Genomic DNA, 15,318 nt, shown 5'->3' with positions numbered 1-15,318 from the left:
AAATCCCGTTGTCTTCTTTCTCTGCTTTGTGGATGTTTGGGTGCATTCCTGCTAAGTCCAGCTTATGAAAAATCGACAGAGTCCACTCTACAAAAGTGCCAGAGGGCTTTGTTGTGAAGTCTTATGAAGACTTTTTGTGAGTTTACAAAGCAATGTTTTCACATGGAAAACTAATTAAGCTCTAATCAGGCAATTCAGAACCAAAGATATATGATATGATATTGCTTTCTGAAAAAAGAAATAATAATGAAAAGACACAATCAGTTACTACATAGAAAATTTACTTTGAGACATAGAAGTTCACGTTTTCCTTTTACTGAAAAGGTTAAGTTTAAAAAACAAGCCACAAATTTCATACAAAACAAAAAATGCAGCTACATGACTTCAGCGTTTGGTGAAAGGAACAGCAGACATGCATTTCTTCGTGTGAGCCATCCTCTTCTTCCTCCCTCCTCACTCCGTTTCTGCCCTCACTCATCTTCTCCTCGTCCCATCCATCCAGTAATGTCTCCACATCTCTCCACAGGATTGAATGCAGATGGCTTGAAGCTGATGAAAAGCGGCGTTGTGAGGCATCCCGAGTCTCCCGTGCGCTCCTGGAGTCTCTTTACATCTCACTGAACTCATACAGCTAACAGGCCCTGGCAGGCATCTGAATAAGAAGGAGGTGCAATCCAGCTTTCCCAGTTAGACTCTCTCTGTGATAGCGTTGTAAACACTGGGGCTTAATTGGGCATGCGGCTGGTGAACAGCTTGATTTTCATCATGCTTTTATTGGCGCTCCATGAGTTGGGATGGGGGAGCATGAGCAGGGCCTCACATACATCACAAGTGCAGTGGAAGGCATGAAGACTGGTCTGTGCAGCCTCAGCAAGTTGAATGTGAGGTAAGATCTGGCTGTGCTGGTCACAGTCTCATGCTTTTTTCCGTTAGCTTTTGTGTGTGATGCTCCAGTTTTATTTTTAAATTGGAAGATAAAAAAAAATGAAAATGGGAAAAACTCCTATTATTCAAGAAGACTGTCTGACCCTCATTAGGGCTTTCACTACACTTGGACACTTGCAGCTAATTAATGAATGCATTAATTGAAGGTTTGACGCCTGAGTACTTTTTCATAAGACTATTTTTTTCCTGTAGTGATTGACTAGGTATGACCGGCACTTTTTCATCTTTAAAATTTAGTCCAAATCATTTACTGTCTGCAGCTGCTAAGCTAAACTTTAACCATCATCCCTCTGGACATGGCTGACCTGCAAAAGTAGATATGAGTTGACGTGATTCTTATGGTGCGGTTATTCCGGGTAAAACATTAGAACTGACAGCTGAGCTCCCGGAGAAGATTTAAGAAAAGAGTAAACCAAGAGAAAATGATTAAAAAAACAATTCTTTAAGGATAAGACACACACTTTCTTTGTTCTAGTTTTGATTCTATTCATCCCATTAAGGACTGTTACCATCCTCCCCCTGCCTCCCCTCCTTTCCTATGAGGTTGTTGTATTTGATATATAATTTAAATCAGTGGTCTCCAGTCCTTTTCAGCGTAGCCCTGACAGCCATATCAGATGAGCTTGTGTAAGCCTTTATCATACCCCCACAGACAGATGGAATTTTTGGAAAGGCTTGTAGAGTAGTATTTATCTGCAGAGAAAACATAACTGCATGCAAATTCATGTAAAGCATGGTCACTCCAATTGTTGATATTAAAGCTTGACTTTTTGTTTTTAAACTACCATTTTGGAGTTTTAGAAGCAGGGCACTGCAATAATTTACAGTGTGACTTTTTTTTGTTCCCGCTTAGTTCTTATGCAGTCTTAATGAGCTGACTTTGACCCAGGCAGAGCACCAAAGTAAACATACCCTATACTTAAGATAAGTGTTATACCAGTTTGTGGTGCTGATTGCATATCAGAGCCCAACTTTCACATAGCTGCAGTAAGGTGTGAAAGCCCATTACTGTGAATAAGAGAATGAGTGAAGATGAATTGTCAAGCACGCCATAAGCACGGGGTGATCGATCATGGTTTGGGCTTGTGCTGCAGCCATTCTCAAGTGAAGTTGGAGAGGAAATAATGGGTTCAATCCCTGAAAGTTCTCTAACAAGTATTACGGCAGCTAGAAAAAAAAAGGGGGCTGTGGATAAAAAGAGAATGGTGTCTGTAACAAAATAATGACCAAGAAAAACAGGTTGGCTGGCATTATGAACCTCTGCGTGGACCCAGGTGACTTTAAGGAAGCTTTAATGCTTCTTAGCCCAGAGTATCACAAAGCACAAATCCAAGTCCGAAAATCCCGGGGCTTCTGAAGCACTTAGCCAGGGATTTGATGATGGAGAGACTGAGGCAATATATACAAAAGGTAATGAGGGAAGAGGAAACAGGTGGGAAACTAAACACAGCTGAAGACAATCAAGGAAACAGTGAAGGCAGGGATAGGAAGTGAAACTAGACAAGACACAAAAGCTAAAACTGCTAACAAAATAAAACATGAATTAAAGCGAGTAAATGGAGAACAAGATTAACTTGACAAAGAGGAACACTGAAGTTGAGGCACATAGTTTAGAGTGGAATGAAACACAAAAGGGAAGTAACTAAAAACAGCCTGAAAGCCACTGTAACTACTGAGAACAGAGGATTGAGATAACAAGATTAGAAATACAAAGAACTAAATTAAAGCAAGGAAAAGAAATATATATATATGACACAGATAATAGGCTCAATATGCAAGGATCAGCTATGACAGCTGAAGGTTTTGCCAGGGCCTCAAAGTCTGTGGCTCAGACCAAAACATCATCAAAAGTCTGTGAAGCGACCTTAGAATAGCAGTGCATAAAAGACCGCCCAAGGATTGCACAGAGGAGCCTTTTTTAAGGACAAATGGTCAAAAAGCCAACAAACAAGAAGTGAAAGACTCTAACATGCTACAAAAAGCCTTTACAAGCTGTGATATTTGCCAGAGGGTGTATTACTAAGTACTACAGTAAGGTGTCCAGAGTTCTGTGTTGGGTTTTCTGTTCTTTTGCTTTCTATATTACTGTGTTTTATGTAAAAAAAAAAAAAAATTGTAAAGAAATCTGTCATAGTTGACTTTATGGCTTTTGGAAATCAGCTAAACAAGATACATTGGATGTGGGGGTGTGGGTATCCAAACATTACATGGAGGACAGTGAGACTTTCCATTTCCTGTTGCTTGTTTTTGCAAGATTAAGGTCTAACATTTAAAATATATAGCCTAAACTGAAGACCAAAGGCGTTTCGCTAAAAATATTTGGCTTGTGACCTGCTTTATAAAAAGCCGTTTCCTCCAAGGCTCATTTCCTATTAAATCTATTAAAAGATAAAAAGTGAAGAAAAAATGCTCACAGAGTATCTCATTATTTAGTGTATATCAGCTGGTGACCCATAACAGATAGTTTATGACCAACTGGATGGATTAGCTCCACCTTATCCAGCTACAACAGCAGTGTCACCAGCATATGGATGCACCAGCTAATAAATCGCTAACATGTGTGTGCACATACACCAAAAACCGCATTACCCACATGGGGAGCCACACTTGATTAACCCATATTTTGCTACTGCTCGTATTTGTTTACTTTTTGTACTCAGAGTATGTCAGTTCCCCCCCCACCCCTTGCCTTTCTTTCCTGCAAAGACATGCTTTGCCATTTTCTTTCCATGATTTAAGGCCAAGTAGGAAATGGAGTTTGATTTTGTAGTGTGCCAGCGGGGATCCTTAATGCCCCCTTCATCATTTGAACTACACAGAAGTCCTCGGGAGCCATTCAGATATGAGAGCTGAGACATGTAAAAGTGTCTCTCAGGGCTACAGTGACCCGAGGGACGAGCGCAGTAGAGAGTATGTTCTGTACTTCATCACATCACCTAGAGGGAAAGCAATCCTACACTGAGTAGACTTTGGATAGAGATTCTTTTTTTAGTGATTCTTGCGGAAAACGGTGGAAAAACATGTTTTTGTCTGTGCGTTTATGAGGGCGTGAGACCGCTACACCTCTCGCTATGTGAGAGTAGATTTCAGCCTTAATTCAGTGCATACACGCTTTAAATTAAAGTGTAGCAAATGGTAATTATGCTGTAATGGCATTTCAGTAAGGCTGTCAGCTTTACTTATTTTTTTTTTTTAGTAAAGACTTGGAACAAACACGGGATGCCAGGAATGCTTGGAAATAAAATCTCCCTAAAACAAAATATGATCATCATCCAACTTTCAGTTACTCAGAATGAAGCACGTGCACAATCAAAGTGATCATCACCCAAGTTAAGGACTTTACTGAGAACTTTCCATAGACTGCCTCAAGGCTAAATCGTCTTGTTTTATACCACGCTGGGTAAACACAAGCACATGCTGATTAGCCATCAACAACAACAGAAGATGTTAAGTCATATTTACCATACCAGCATATTTGCCTTACTTACATAATGGCCTCTGAGTGATTTAGATTTAAGTCTGAATAGCTGATTAATGGTGATTACAAGACGAGAAAATTTGACCCGGTGGGGGAGATTAATGCAAGAAAAATATTCAATTACCATCGCACTGATATAAACTGAGGTTGAACAGTTAAGTGCTTTTGAGTTTTAATAATAATTTAAATAAAAGTGCAGGTTCAACATTTTCTGATTGGATTTGTTTACTGTGGCAAAATGTTACTTTGACTACATGTTAGAAATTAAACATGTGCTTCATTTTCACTTGCAGTAAACAGTTGTGAAACACTACACAGGTTCTTTCCTTTGAAGCAAACAGACAAAGCCGACAAACCAAACGCGCGTATGCATTTAAAAAAAGAAAGGAAGTGTATTTATGTTTCTCTGTTATCTTATGACCCCATATTGTTGCCACACAGCTTGTTTTTGTCTCAAGACTGTCCGTCAAGCTTTTCTACTTGTCAAAAAGAAGTTAAGTCTGTCTGGAAGAGATAAAGACAGTAAATGTTATGTAGCCTTAATGGGCACTGCAAACAGTGCAGTAATGTCTTGAGCGGCCTTAATTCTTTGGATTTTGCTTAGAAAATGGGAAAAAAGTGCAGTTTTAAGAAGCATCAAAGTCAATATTCAGTATGACCACCCTTATTCTGAACTCTCTTAAGGTTTCTTATAACTCTTTTGGTGGTCTTCAATAATCTTTGTTCCATTTTCTGTCTATATGATTGCACATAGCTTCAGTAATGTTGGGGTTTGGTCTCTGGGAGGCCAATCCATGACTGATAGTGACTGATATTTTTTGTCAAAAAACATTCCTATGATTCAGGTATGATGGCTGGACTAAGAATGAGACTGAAAGCCACTTACGTTGAGAGAAAAACTTTGAAAGACCTTCAGAAAGCCTGGAGAACTATTGCTTCAGACCACTTTAAAAAACATACAAAAAAGTCTGACTCCTTGGAAGCAAAACATAAAGAAATGAGGGGTGCCTGAGATTTCTGCATAAAAATAGGAAAGAATGCCTGGCATGCATCTGCAAATGACTTTCGACTGTCTTCTTCTGCAGTTTGTATTCGTCATTCACACTGAAGGTATTTGTAAGCTGTTGTCTAACACGAGTGACTTTATTTTCCCACAGTGTGTCATGCTTTTTCTTCTGAATTTGGAAATCCTGGGCCAGGGAAGAGGAACTTAGAAAGTCCCCGCTGATTATAATTAAGTGCTCTGGAAAAACACTTCCTTCACTGCAAGCTGACAGCATTACTCTGTATTTATTTATGCAGCAGAACAGGCAGAACATTTCTTCTTCCAAGAAAGATATAATTAACATATTTATTCCCAAAGTAGAGCTTGTGTCACATGAGAACTATGCTTAGATTATTACATAAATAGATGTTAAAATAGCACGCTGACATCATAGCTAGATTTTTGCATTTATGTGCGCTCATAAAAAAAAAAGCCCAAAGTTTATAATGCCCACCAATCGCTATTGAAAGATGACTTTCTCTGAGAGCAAGAGGCAATTCCTTATATAGACAAAATCATTTCTTTCTCTGTCTTGCTCTCTGCCCGTTGTCACAGCGTTGGCCTTAGACATTTTACAGGACTGGATTATAGCTCAGGTTTTCCTCCGGGGACACTGGATTTATTAGCAGGCTATTTCTGGACACTTGTCAGATTCGTCTACAACAACCCTTTAGCCAGTTTTCATTAGCACTCCCATTCAGAAACTCTCACAGTGCACTGGATAGGGTTCATACTCATGTTTCAGTGTGTGCTGGCAGAACCAGCAGGTCGTGGTGATTCGTAATGCCCTTTTGCACAGTCCACTGATTCCGTGAGGCTTTACTTAATGCTGCTGGTAATGTCAAAGTCACTTTTTTTGCCATCATGATTGTATGACCAGTGATCCGACATGAGCTCAGTGGTCTTTCCTGCAATTTGTTCAGCTACAGACCTGAGTAGGATAAAGGGATATATTGTTGGAACCTTTTTCTCTGAGGTGAGCTCCACTGTGCGCAGTTTCTATAAACCAGATGGGAGCTGCACCCTTTATAGCACAGGGTCGAGGTAGTATAAATGGAGAGTAAGATTTCCATAGAGGAAATGGGACGTATATGAGGGTCACTGCAGTATAAGCTAAACATAAGATGTCTACAGGATGAAGGAGTGAAGGAAAGAGATAATAGAGACTGAATTTTATAAGAACAAAACACAGTCTGTCAAGGAAATGTGTATAAATCCTATATATATATCTTTATAAAATAAAATGAAAAAATATGCCTGACAACATATTTCTACAGTATCTGCCTCTCATTTGTTCCGATACTGAAACCTGCTGTTTTTTCCATTACTTGAAAAGGCAAATTGTTACATCCGACACCTTTCAGATTGTTTCTTGTGTCGTCTCAAGGTTGAGAAGCAGATCCAACAGCACACATAAAATCTAGGTTAATACAACCCTGCAGGTTTAAAAGTGTGCCTGTGCAAAAGAGTAGATCTAAGCAAAAGAAAAGGCGGCTCCTGCGCGCAGGTGTTTGAAGCAGCAATCAAAAGCAGCAAATGGAATACACAGAGAAATCATTTTCATACAAACTACTGTAAAGAAGGATTTCCATCAAGAGAAGTGCTGCTGCACTCAGGTCATTAATCAACGCTTGCTCGAGGTGACTGGACACTGTATTGCCTCAACAGCAGCCGGGATATAGTCTCACTGTGTAGCACTGCATGCCCTGGCAATCAGACGGCACCCTCTGTGCTGGTATGTGTATGTGCGCGCGCGTGTGTGTGTGTGTGTGTGTGTGTGTGTGTGTGTGTGAACGCCTGGTTGCTATGTGTCTGAAATAGCTCAGACACACCTGCAGACACGGTGAGGCTTGTCTCAGAAGTTTTCACGTTACCATGCCTCATAGCTACAAAAGAGCCCACTTCCTTCTTCAGGCAGTCTGAAACCTGTCAGGAGGCATGATTTTTAAAAAAAAATCAGATTATCAGATAAAATCATCCCATCTACATACACCATGAGCAGTGGATAACTATAAAAGAGCAGCGGCTCATCTGATCTCATCATGTTTCAGGTAAAGGACAGAGACATCTTTTGCATATAGCTATCTATATATTTAACTTTTTGATTTCTTCCACAACTACTGCTTCTTAAGAGGGTGGTAAAAGTTAAGTTCCTTTCTATCTGCTCAGTAAAAAAAAGGGCAGAAAATGAAGCCATAAAATTCACAGTGCTTATGACCAGGCCCTGCACACATTAGACACTCTTTGAACTGATTTCTCCTCATATAATGTGTGTTTATATATATGTGCATGTATATATTAAGCACACATCATAAAATATATGAATGCACAGGACCTACAGATTGCGTGTCAAAGTGTTCTAATAAAACACCCCTCTGTTGAGAATAGTGAACAGAGTTTTCTTTAATGTCAGCTGAACCCTATTTTTTCTTGATTCTTACTTGAATAAAAATCCTGTTTTGCTTGACTGAACTGAAAGGGCATCGACCACAACGCCACAGGCATAAAAAGTGGGTTTCTGTGTGTGTGTGTGTGTGTGTGTGTGTGTGTGTGTGTGTGTGTGCACTTCACATGACCTCTTTTTTTCATATCTTTCTTGTCTTGCTCATACCTCTGTCACTCACCTGGTTGTATTTACAGCACACGCAAACGTAGGTTTGCGCAGTTTTTGTTCCCCCTTTTTATTCCTGTTTTGGGGCCCACAGATGGGTGGAGCGGTGTTTGTTCAAGCAGTCATTTAGTGCTATTATGCAAAATGTTTCAACTTTGCGTGCAACTTCCGCTGTAGTCGCAAGGTTTTCGGATGAGTGCACGCATAGAGGCCTCATTGTGGAGGGATTCAGCTTTTAATACAGCATTCCTCTGACTTCATATCAGACTTTTAAACTTCATTTGTCTAACTTTCCGTCTTTCTGCCTGACGTCATTTAGTGAGGGTAAAGTAAAGCAACCACAACTCTTGAGCACAGTGTGTAGGAAACATGTAAGCGCAGACAGAGGGCCCATTCTTACACAAAGTGGGCAGGGTGCAGTGACGTTGTGACCAAAACACACACTTACACAGAGAGGAGGAGGAGGAGGAGGAGGAGGAGGAGGAGGAAAAGGAGGAGGATGAAACAAGGGTAGAGAGGGAAACAGGAACAGAAAGTGACGATGTCAGAGTGAGGGGGACCAGAACAGAGCTGAAGCCAGATGCCAAAACAGAAACAACAGAAGTTTGAGCAGCTAACTGGATTAGACAAGACGCGAGACCTGACCTGCTACTTCACAAGTGCCTGCGGGGTAAGGTTCTGCTTTCAACGAGATCTTAACTGCCACTGAATACTTTGATACAGCTGTGGCTTAAGTTGGTAGTGTGGTGATATTTCTTGTTGTTTGATTAAAGGAGAACTCAGGTAAAATTGCTGCTTTTCGGACAATCTTCATTAAAACATTTTTTAAAAAAGCCTAATTTTGGCTGGGGTTAGATTTCAGCCAAAAGCGTCTGTAATACGTGTCTGTAATCTCGTCCCCTTAAAACAAACCATCTCACTCAAACGTCTGCTTCTAAGAACTTTCACTTTGTCCCTCACTTTAGTTTTAAAGGGCTGACTAACTTACTGATGATGTTTATTAGCTTCATCTGGCTGCTCCCTCCCTTTTCTTACTGTCAGTGTGACCTCCACTTTGCTCATTTCATTCCAGTTAGGACTGAGCTGACACGTCTGACATGTAATGGGCTTGTGCACTTGCTTTTGTTTACTGAGAAACATATCAGCGGGCCTGTTGCTACGACAGCAAAACAGCTGCACTTCGAGATCAAACACAGATCATATTTTCTGCAGGAAAAAAACATATCTAGAGGTTTAGCTGTTTACCGGTTCTTGACTCAGGTCAAAACAAACACGTCCAAGTGCTCTGAATTAATGCTGACTGATGAGCGAACTGCTCTGACTCGGTGCTCGGGGCAAGTCATTAAAGATTCCTGCCTTGCCTTCTGTCGCAACTTTGTGTTTTAGGTCACGCGTGTTCCTTAAAAAAGTAGCAGGGGCTAACTGTGTGCAATCATAACATTTTTTCTCAGCCCCTTCCTGGCTTTGTGTGGCCCAGAAATGGCTTTTTCCTGTGTATGAATGCCTCAAGAAGAAGACAAAGTCATGAGAAAGTGAAACAGCCGGTGAGAGTCTCTGAAAGAATGTTGACATGAGTGAGACTCATTTTTATTTATTTTTAGTGAAAATATAGCTACAATCTTTAAAATAGCCATTAAGTTAGGAACAAGTACCGGCTCACATGGATGTTGCCAACATTGTGAACAGGGTCATCTCACAGTACTGCACAGAAACGGCCTGCTGAGTACGAAACAACAGCAGCAATCAGTTTGTTGTTACCTCTCTTACTGGATTAATTCCCTTAGCACATTGATGAAATGACACGTAGATCATAACGCAGCATTGTATTTCTTCTGCTAGTGTTTCAACTATAGTTCACCCGTGTATAAACACATCTCAAAGTGGGCTCTTTGTTCCTGGCCAGAGGCTATAATTATCATAGCACTCAGTGACTTGTCCATTCCATTTAATGACTTTCCTACTGATTCATTGTGAGTCACTTCTTTTCTACCGGCTAGATCACACCTCCGTGCTTCACTCCCGATCTCTGTCCCTCTCCGACAAACTTATTGCTCAGCGGCTCTGGCTCGCCGCGGTGGCAGAGTTTTCATAATGGCGGGATGATCAGAGCGTGCACAGAGGTGCTGCAGCTCAGCCAAGCTCATCACAACAACATGTACCTGCAGCCAATAATCAGGAAAGATGTAGCAGCGACGCCATCGCTCTCAGGAATATGCACGGTTTTCCATGTCGCCTGCAGGCAGCCTTTGTTCCGAATGTGGTGCACATTTTTGAAATAAGGCACATTCCCGTGCGCAGCTTTTATGTGCTGCTGCTATATGGAGAAGAATATTTGGTGGAGTTATTAAACCATCGCAGCAGAACGAGATAACGACGCGCGCTGCCCTTGTTTTTCTTCTCATCAGAGCAGCACTGAGTGGCATTAAACTCACTGTCAGTCTGTGCTGTTTGCATTTTACTTCATTAGTAGACCCAAATTTTCCGACTTTAGCAAAATCTAGATTAGTTTTCTTCTTAAATTTGCCGGTGACCTCATTTGCTTCTCTTTTTTTTTTTTTATGAACACCCAAAACTGCACAAACTAACATGAAAAGTCTCTAATAACCCAAAAAGAAATCAAGCACAGTTTCTCATGTGGTGGTTTGGATCACTTCTATTTTCTGAAATGGGATTGCTCTTTCTGATCTCTCACTTAAACATTTCAGGTGCTACTTAGCTTTAAGTGCTTAGCTTCCTGTTGAGCAAATGAACAGGAGGGAAGTTAGCGGGCTGTCTGTGGGTAAACTAATTTCACACATGAGGCACAACGCACGGTGGAAGCCGTGCCTATTTGCTCTCCACTTGCAGGTGCATCTTCATCTCTCTTTCTCTGCATACGAAGCAACCGAATGTGAGATGAAAATCTCTTTCCTTCCTGCGAACAGAATACAAAGAAGCCCTGTAGCCGAAAGCTACAGAGACTCTGAGGAGCGTACTTGAGTCAAATGGTGTTTGAAAAACTATAGTTGTTTAACAGCATTTAAATAAAAATGTTGCCTCAAGGCTTCAGGCTTAATCAAATAGCTTTTTAGTCTCAGAGTAAGGAACAATATGACTTTTATTTCCATGTAGGACTGACAATTGAAGTTCCTTACATCAAGGATTCCTATTTGGGAGAGCTGTTATGGGGTGGTTTTATTTGAGGCCAGCATAAAATTGCTAAATTCAGACATTTAGGAATACTTAGGCCACATTCCATCCATCTCTTGCTTTGGGATCCATGAGACCTGTATATTCATGAGCCTCCTATAGCAGATCTTTCTCTGGCCTACCTCTCTCCCACTTCGCTTCTTTTTTTTCTGACACTGTCACGTTCTCCATCTCAGCGGGATTCTTAGGAAGATTGGTTACCTCTGTCTCGGTCTCGCCTTCCCTCAGACACAATCTCCCTCCATTTCTTCCACTCCTTCTTACTCTCTCTCTCTCTTCTCCGCTGTGTTCCTCAGTGGGACTCTTAGAGAGAGAGAGCTGCCCTGAATCATGAATGCCCCTCTGCAATATTAATGAAGGGAAAGCTGAAAAAAATCCGAAGCTGACATTGACAAGATGGGGGGGTGGGGTGCAGGAGTAGAGATGTTAAAGACAGAGGCAGAAAGATAGATTGGGAGGCAGGGAAAGAGTGAGGGAGACCAGTTGTCTGCCTGGACCCAAATTTTCTGTTCATGTTAACCTTCTTTTTTTTTTTTTGCAGCTACATCCACATTAAGCAACTTCTCTACAGCTTGTCAGACTGAAAGTTAAAGGGGAGGAGGACAAGAGGAAACTCGAGAAAACAATTACTGGAATGTCGACCTGGATAAAGAAACTTCCGCTTTCCTCGAGATCAGAATCCTCATATTGAAAGCCTCCTCTAACCAAGTGACCTCTTGGTTGTGTGGATTTGTTTAAATGGGCCTTGGCCTTCTCCAAAGGAACACTTTAAAGCAGAAAGCATCTGTGACGTTTGCTTCTGGTGTTTCCATTTAACACAGAGAGTACAGCCTTCGTTGGATAGACGAGAGTCTCAGGGAAACTATTTCATTTTGGGCAGTTTTTTAACCTTAATCCAACCACCCAAAGGGCTCAGAGGGACATTGTATTTTTATCATTTTAGTACCCCAGCATCCTAACATGCACATTTGCTGTCTCACAACTATTTCAACTCTCTAAAGGATTTAGCAAAACTTTTCCAACAGTGAGATAGTCTCATTTAAAGGGCTTACACGCCGGTATCCTAAGCCATGGATGGGAAAACTGACAGCATTCAGGATTTTTTCAACCAACTGTGGCACTTTGCTTCAGAAAAACACAACCAGGGGGCCTATAACACAGTCTGCCTGGTGGTCCTCCTGACGCTTCCCCTGCTCGTCCTCCTCACAACAGTGGTGGTGTGCTGCCACTGCTGTTGCTGTCGTCATGCCAACAGCTGCTGTTGTTGCTGCTGCGGCGACGCCGTGTCGTCTTCAAGGTCAGAAACAAAGAAGAAATATAATTCTGCCAATACCGAAGACTTGTGGATCTCGGTCAAGCCCGGGCCGATGACGCCCGACCGGGTCGCTCTGGCCATGGAGTAAATATCCCTTTTTTGACCTGAGATTGCTGACGAGTTTATGGAAAGGAGCTGATGGAGCATCCCGAAAAGCATAAACCGTGGATGCTCTTGGACTCCGTGGATATTCAAACAAAAAGGATGAACTTCACCTAGTAGTGGGCACAGATGTGTTTGAAATATGTAAACAGTGTATATATTGTTGTCACTTTGCATTCATAAGATGTCGTGCGGTGGTTTTATGACAATGTTTACAGCATTTTTATGAGCATTTTTTTTAGTGTTTGGTACATAAAGGAAGAAATATGAAGACAGAAGCACATATATAACTGCAAGTGTGTGTGTGTGTGTGTGTGTGTGTGTGTGTGTGTGTGTGTAAGAGAAGCACAGTGTTATTGAGAGCACTTTGTTCTTAGAGCTCCCATGTGAAATTCAGTGCGTGTGTATTTGGGAGAGAGAGCCAATTTAGGGTCTGCCCAGTGCTCAGAAAGCTGTATTACTCACATTCAGGCTGCAATGCAGACTGTGATTGACTCTCAATTTCTAAATCAAAAGGCACTGTCATCTAAAAAGCTGAACTCACTGCCTACAGAACTTTCTTCATTCCAACATTTTTTCCCCCATTTCTTGAAGATGTTACAGCATTGTCACAGGAGTGGAACTTCACTTTCATCGGGTTTTTTTGTGTTTCTCTTTACACTATTACACTATTCAGGGCCAAGCAAGCATTAAAAAAGACCATTTGTAAAAGATAAAGTGAGAACCCCCCCAAAGGACAAACAAACAACACTGGAAACTAGAAACTAGATACTCATACCAATGGAGGTGTTAGCAATAATGAATAGCCATGTATTTATGGAAATTTTGAACATCTATTCCTCTAAAACGTATGAATACGACTGAAAGAGGTGGCGTAAGTTGGTTTAGAGCAGATCCATATGCACTTTTATTCTGTTTTGAAGTCATCACACAGAAAATTTGGAAGGAGGACCAACAACACACTTAAGCCCCAATGCCTAACCCCAAATGCGATCTCCTGCCTTTTGCCCCTATATCTGGGGGCGTTGGGGCTTAAGAGGTTATACTGGCATTAAGTTTGTTTGTAATCACTTTTGGCTAACTTCCTAGCACAGATGTGGACAATTTTAGATTGTCAAAAGTGTGTTTAATTAAAACAAATCACTGTCTAAGCATACATCTTTGTATACTTCATCATGCTGAGAGCTTCCCCTACACTTGTGATTGTGCCTTATAACTGCAAAATCCATTTTACGTGCATTTCTTTAAAAAGTTTGATGAGTGCTTACATGGATACTGCTGGTAAACATTATTTGCCAGCAGTATTTTATTGCCATTCTGTTGAGATACAAACATAATGCTGATTAATTTGATCAAGTCCTCACTATTCACATGTATACAACGTTTTTAGAAACGGGTTTGAACAGTATTCAAAGTATTTTTTTGTTTTAGCTTAATTAAATTCACATACTTTTCAAAAATTCCAGTAAAAAGAAACTGAAATAATCAAACGATTTGGGCTTCGAGTGGATTGTGCCTGAAGGCTCCTTGTTTTGAAAGTGTACGACATCTCAAGGCCCAATTAAGCAGAGTCGTCTCAGCAGTATCATCATCTTTATGCATTAGCTTATTTTGGTACTAAGTTGATCTTCTTGCTCAAGTGCTGCTGGGAAAACCGGCCCCACTCATTTCATTACTGCTCAGACAGATACATCCCCATGTGGAAATTTGGGTTTGTCTCTTCTGCTTTATGTTCGCAGAGAGAAACTGTACATGTTGAGCTTAATTTGAAAGCTTGCCTTGCAAAACACAGGCAACGTATGATGACTAATAATTGCAAGAGTGAGACATTTAACAAGAAAACACACTGCCATGTTCGGGGTTTTTTTGCTGAGCACGTCATTGTGGTTTGCGTTTGTCAAAGTAAAATTGACAGGTTTTACTGGTTATTAAATGCTGACTGTGGCAGGCTTTTTACAACATAAATAAAAATGTATAATGATGTGAAAGACTGAAAAAATTAAAGGAATAGTTTGACATTTTCAGAGTTATTCTTACTACTTTTACTTCTCTGTGAGAGTTACGTGATTCAGCTTCATGTCTGCATGCTAAATATACACCTGCTGTGGGCAGCGGGTTACCTTTTCTTATTACAAAGACAAAGAGAAAACAGCTTGTCTGGCTCTGTGCAAAGGTAAGACAGTAATTACTAAAGTAGTGATCAGTAATTGTGAAACAGGAATTCACAGGTTGCTTGGTTTTTTATGTGGTAACCTATTCTCATCGACCAGAAGAGACTTTTAGAGGCACAAGGTGTTTTTTATGCAATTTGGTAAACAGTTGAGTAGTTACTTCCTGCTTTCTGTCATTTGCTAAACTCTCCTAGTACTTTAAACTGAAAGGATATTAAAGGTTAATCCAAGGATATCCCCTTAAATACCAGAATATGAGTCACACATAACACCATAAACAAATATAAGCACTGATTCTAGAGACTGGAATTGGGGTGAAAATGTAAACTGTATGTCCAACATGGATGCTACTGTGATGCTACCTGTTGGTGTGAGGACTTCCAGAGTTCTCAATATGCTCAGTTAATGAAGGAGTTAATGAAGCTGTAGCTGTCTCGTGAGGTGGTATGAGTCAATGACCAC

At 40.8% G+C, this 15,318-nt stretch overlaps 1 protein-coding gene across 1 annotated transcript; it reads left to right on the top strand.

Annotated features, from left to right (window-relative positions):
* The first annotated feature begins 8,596 nt into the window (after positions 1–8,596).
* LOC116332849 (uncharacterized protein KIAA0040) lies at positions 8,597–14,703 on the top strand. The gene is made up of 2 exons (XM_031755921.2): positions 8,597–8,749; positions 11,810–14,703. The coding sequence occupies exon 2, from the start codon at positions 12,339–12,341 to the stop codon at positions 12,669–12,671; it is 333 nt and encodes a 110-aa protein (XP_031611781.2). The 5' UTR covers positions 8,597–8,749; positions 11,810–12,338; the 3' UTR covers positions 12,672–14,703.
* Positions 14,704–15,318: the final 615 nt, after the last annotated feature.

The sequence above is a fragment of the Oreochromis aureus genome, linkage group 18 (assembly GCF_013358895.1).
Source record: "Oreochromis aureus strain Israel breed Guangdong linkage group 18, ZZ_aureus, whole genome shotgun sequence".
Lineage (NCBI taxonomy): Eukaryota > Metazoa > Chordata > Actinopteri > Cichliformes > Cichlidae > Oreochromis > Oreochromis aureus.
The sequence above is the reverse complement of the archived record's forward strand: the minus strand, read 5'-3'. Positions and strand labels throughout refer to the sequence as shown.